The 5,502-nt window shown below is 49.5% G+C and overlaps 1 protein-coding gene across 2 annotated transcripts in view; it reads left to right on the plus strand.

Annotated features, from left to right (window-relative positions):
• Positions 1-1,263: 1,263 nt before the first annotated feature.
• Positions 1,264-5,502, plus strand: part of KAT6A (lysine acetyltransferase 6A) — a 118,365-nt gene continuing 114,126 nt past the window's right edge. For both annotated transcript variants that reach the window (XM_055123661.1, XM_055123662.1), the window contains exons 1-2: positions 1,264-1,392; positions 3,311-4,230. In XM_055123661.1, coding sequence (XP_054979636.1) covers positions 3,631-4,230 — 600 coding nt within the window. In that variant the 5' untranslated portion in view covers positions 1,264-1,392; positions 3,311-3,630. The remainder of the gene's footprint in view (positions 1,393-3,310; positions 4,231-5,502) is intronic.

Genomic DNA, 5,502 nt, shown 5'->3' on the forward strand with positions numbered 1-5,502 from the left:
GATATACGCAATTATTATAGACAAGGTAAATGGAATTTCCATTTCATAGTGGCTTAAGATGCATATTTACTAGCAACATTCTTTTGCATTTAGTACAACACTATGCCAAAACTATGCAAAGAGCATTTATCTGGGAATATATTTACAAAACGTGTTTAGCACCATTCAAGTGCTAAATGAACAGAACAAGTGGTCAATGGTCAATACAACAAAAGTTCAGAAAAGGAATACAAAAAGTAGAGTTCGTGATGGGATGGCCTTCGAAAGGTTAAGTCTGGTATTGGGAAAACACTTTTAACCCAAATAATTAAGCATTCAGTTTGTTTTGTCATCTATTGCCGGTCCAGTGAATGAGGGGAGGCACCAGAGAATGACTCAAAAAATTTAGGCAGGAAGAGAGACAGGATAAAGACACATGCATGCAGAGGACTAACAGGCTGTGCAAAGCTCAGGTTCACGGTGCAAGCATAAATCCGGATGAGAGCACTTTGCATAGGATGGGAAGAAACGCCAGATCCAGGCACCACACTCAGATTCATGCTTCACACCAGCTGTGTGACCTTGTATAAGTCACACTGCGACGTTTCTGTGGTAATGGGTCTAGTGACGGCCAGCGACTCTCAGCTGTGGTGGCCATGAGGCCACTGAGGTGATGGTGTTCCACACGGGCGTCCCGGGTGGTCACACCTACACCCCCCAGGGTAGGAGATGTGCCCGGCGGCCGTGAGACCACTGAGGTGATGGTGTCCCCACTTCGCCTTCGGTCATCACACCTACAGCCCCCTGCCCCCGCCCCCCTCGCCCCCGTAGGAGCCGTGCCGGGTGGCCGCTAGACCACTGAGGTGATGGTGTTCCACACGGCGTGCCGGTCGCCACACCTACTCCCCCACGGTAGGAAACGTGCCGGGTGGCGGTGCGCGCGGAGGGCCCCGTGCACTCGGCCACCGCGCTCAGGTCGCGCTGGTCTCGGGTCTCCACGCCTGTCGCCTCTCTCTCGCGGGCGCCGCCACAGAAAGGCCCCACGGAAGCGACGCTCCTCCCGCTCGCCGAGGCCTTTTGTAGGGGCCCCACGTGACCCGCCCGCCGGCTCTTCCCGCGGGCCCCGCCCCGCCCTCCGGCCCTGCGCGGTGCGGCCCGGCTCTTCCCGCTCGCGGCCACCCCCCGCGGGCTCCCCGGCCCTTGCGCCCCGGGGCCGCCTCCGCGGCTCTTCCCGGCCCCTCCCGCGGGCCGCCGTTCCCGGGCGCGCCGCCCCTCCCCCCGCGGCTGTTCCGCCGCCCGGCCGCCCCTCCCCCCCGGCCGGCGCTCACTGTCTCCAAGATGGCGGCCGTGTCAGTTTGGGGCATCTCCGCGGTCCGGCCCGGGGCCCCGGGACCCCGCCGCTCGGCCCCGCCGGTAAGTAGGCAGGGGGCCCCCAGCGGCCGCCCGCGCCCGTGGAGCCCGCCGCCGCGCCGCCGCGGGCCCCGCGCCGCCGCCCCGCGGGCTCGCCGGGCCCCTGCAGGCCCCACCGCGGCCTGCGCCGCCTCCCGCCGCTCTGCGCCAGGCCTCGGGCCGGGGCGCCGCGGCCGCCCCCTCGCGCGCGCCCGCCGCCGCCCGCCGCCCCGCGCCCGCCGCCCCGCGCACGCCGCCGCCGCCCGCCCGGAGCCGGCAGGGCGCGGGCGCCAGGCCGCGGGCCCTCGCGGGCCGGACGCGAGCGCTGCCCGTCGGGGCGCCCGGCCGCCGCACCTGTGCCCGGCGCCGGGCGGGCGGCAGCGGCGGCGCCCCCGGGCCGCACGTGCTGAGGCGGCCGCGCTGTCAGCCCCGCGCCTGTCAGCCGGCGCCGACCTGTCAGGCGCCTGGACGCGGGGTCGCCCGCGCCGCGCGCCGTGCCCGCCGCCTCATTGTTAACTTAGTTGCGGGCGCCGGTGCCCGGTGGGAGCCGCGAGCGGCCGCGGGGCGGGGCCGCGGCGAGTTGGGAAAGTTTCTCGCGCCGCGGGCCGGGCGGCGGGGACGGAGCCGGCCCGGAACACCGCCGCCCCCTCGGCCCCGCCGGCTGGGGGTCGCGCGGCCGCGGGCGCCGCAGACGCTCCCTGGCTAGGGGCACGGCGCTCGCCGGGCGCTGCTTTTCGGTCAGCGGAATCAAGAGATCTCGGCCCAGGCTGGCGTGCCCGCTTCATTCAGCTTTGCCTCCCTGGCCGGGCCACTACGGAGCCGTCGCGTTTCCAAGATCTCTAGTCTTTGGTTTCACCTCACTCTTAATTGCCGCGGGGGCCGGTCTGGTGTCATTGTTTATGTCGTGAGTGCTCGCCGGGATAAGTAGTTCTGAAGAGCGTTTGCACTGATTTTTTTCTTTTTTTGAAGCGAAGGGGTTATTCACATGTAGCTTGAGTTGTTTTGGTACTTAAAAAAAAGATTTGTACCTGCAGGTTCTTTTGTCTTTAAGAAGCAGGCATCTTAAAGCGGGCTCTGATTTCGGAGAGGCAATATATTTGTGTTTACCCATCAGTGTTTATTTCAGGATGGCTATCTCCAATATTTACCAGAAGGTCTCTTTAGACCAGCAAACAGGCAGTGCACCCTCTTTTCCCCCTGCACTGGACTTTTAGAATGTTGTTTTGCATTTAAACTTAGTGGTTCAGGGCCTTTCTTATTTCTCCATAAACTGCTTATGAACATTTTGACAGTTGTTATTCCCTACAGTATAACGGGTATTACTTTTTTAGTTTGACTTAAGCTACCAGCATCTAATTTAAATTCTCTCGTAAAATCGCTTTATTTTGAAACCCTTTTAAACACTTTTTACACTGAACTGTTTCTCATGTTTTGGTTTCCATTTAGAATATTTAATATTGTGCTTAAAATATGAATTTGGTTGGTGTAAGTTATAGTTGTTGTTTCATTTACTAAGTGACATGCTTGAAATTCTCACAGTGGTTTTCTGTCTGGAATTTTGAAAGATGAAAGATGCTCTCTTACTTTCACTGTGAGATTTCTTCAGCTACTTCAGCTACTTGCTGAAGTCTTGGATAGTTTCTGGGGAAAAACATCAAGGAAGAGTTTCAGTTCCTAGACTGGTGAGGAGATTGTGGGTACAGAACAGTAAGCATCCCTTTGATTGATTGTTGTCATTTATCATATTATCTCATTCAGTGGTTTATGTACATGACCATTTTGGAATTTTGAGAGAGACCTTGGAATTTCCATAGGTGTTTAAGCATTTGCTACTTGACTGTTTTAAATAGTAATTTAAATGTTTCTTTTGTTATTTTTTTCTGTGGCTTATTTACAAAATGGGCATTGATAGAAAACTGACTTCATTTCAATTCTTTTTCAGGCATAGGATGCATTTTTTTTCTGCTGGGAATGAGATGTTCTTGAGTTCTTCCAACTTTATGAAGATACCCATGTGCGTGCGGTGCTGTTGAGAAATTTGTTGCAAAGTTTGAAGACATTAAGATGACAGGTTGTTAAAATTTTTAAGGAAAAAGTGGGGAGGCTTTCTGTTTTGTAAGGGAGGAAGGACTCAGACCAGAAAACTTGTATGCTATGGTTAACTGGTTCTCTGCCTTCGGGAATGTTGTTTTCCATGGTGTAAAACTTACTCAGCATCAGGATAAGGGATAACGACTCTATGGATATACAGAATTCTTCACCATGGTAAAACTCGCTAACCCCCTGTATACGGAGTGGATTTTGGAGGCCATCAAAAAAGTGAAGAAACAGAAACAGCGTCCTTCAGAAGAAAGGATATGCAATGCAGTGTCTTCATCCCATGGTTTGGATCGTAAAACTGTTTTAGAACAATTGGAGTTGAGTGTTAAAGATGGAACAATATTAAAAGTTTCAAATAAAGGACTCAATTCCTATAAAGATCCTGATAATCCTGGGCGAATCGCACTTCCGAAACCTCGAAACCATGGAAAATTGGATAACAAGCAAAATGTAGATTGGAATAAACTGATCAAGCGGGCAATTGAGGGCTTGGCAGAGTCTGGTGGCTCAACGCTAAAAAGCATTGAACGTTATTTGAAAGGTCAGAAGGATGTCTCTGCATTATTTGGAGGCAGTGCTGCCTCTGGCTTTCACCAGCAGTTACGATTGGCTATTAAACGTGCAGTTGGCCATGGTCGACTCCTCAAAGATGGACCTCTTTATCGGCTCAACACTAAAGCAACCAATGTGGATGGGAAAGAGAGTTGTGAATCTCTTTCCTCTTTACCTCCAGTGTCATTGCTTCCACATGAAAAGGATAAGGTAAGAAAGATACATGCAGCAGTGTTTATATAGGCCACTAGTGATTCAGATTTCTTAGGGAGTTGCTTAAGGGTTATAAAAATTCAATTCCTTGTTTGAGGATTTTTGTGGAATCAACACCTCTTGTTTTGTGGTTTTTTTTTTTTTTGATGAGAACCGAATGGATGCTAATTGTTCTGATACACTGAAAATACTTGATGTTTGAGGTTCAGAGTGTAAAATTCATCTACCAAAAGAGCACATTTAGATCAGAATTTTAAAAGTTTACAATTTTAACTGTTACATAACAATTCTTATACTACAATCCTGCTAGAAGTTGATGAACTTGCCAAGTTTTGGAGACCTGAACTGAAAGTAAGCAAGGTGATTCTAAGAACCTTTCACCTTTCTTTTTCTTTTTTCTCACAGATTATCATTAGACAGGAATGGGATTTTTCTCTCCTTATAGTATTGACAGAGCAAACTTAGCTTTCTTGTTTGTACTTTTAGTAGTCTACCTTTCTATGTGTATCTTTTGCAAATGATGTCCTAAATGTTACTATTTATGACCTACATATGATCACGACTATGTCATACTTTATTGGTAAAGTTGTTCGCAGTTGGTAGTTCTATTTAGCATGCATTCCTTACTGTGCTTTGTGTTTTATACAGTTATTTTGTGCAATTGAAAGTATGTCTTCTATAGGGCTGGAGTTGATAGTACAGCAGGTATGGGGCTGGCTGATCTGGATTCGATCTGTGGCATCCCATATGGTCCCCTGAGCATCGTCAGGAGTAATTTCTGAGTGCAGAACCAGGAGTAAACCCCTGAGTATTGTCAGGGGTGACTCAAAAATTAAAAAAAAAAAGTATGTCTTAAGAGTAAATTTTGACCCTTAAGTAGGTATTCAGGGAGAGAAGAATTTTTGTTTAGTAGCTAGTTTTTGCTTTGGTTTGGTGTCTTAGCTGTAAAGGTATTTCAGGTTTCTAAATTCTGTGGAGAACTGAGTTACTTTAAGTTGCTATAATGCTGCTTTTAGAATGAGACTATTAAACTGAACATTGAATATATTAAATACATGTTTATTTGTTGTAAATGTGTTGCAGTTAGTGACTCACCTAAATTTTTTATTTAAATTGCATTGAAAATTAGCAGTATTTTCCTCTGAGAATTTTGAGTTCAGTTTAGTTTTGTCTGTGAACTTTGAAGTAGAAACGTTGTCTTACTGTTAATATTTTAAAATGATCTGATTGATAATCATGAATTGAATATCCAGTTTTCCTCATGCCATT

This window comes from Sorex araneus, chromosome 1, assembly GCF_027595985.1.
Source record: "Sorex araneus isolate mSorAra2 chromosome 1, mSorAra2.pri, whole genome shotgun sequence".
NCBI classification, from domain to species: domain Eukaryota; kingdom Metazoa; phylum Chordata; class Mammalia; order Eulipotyphla; family Soricidae; genus Sorex; species Sorex araneus.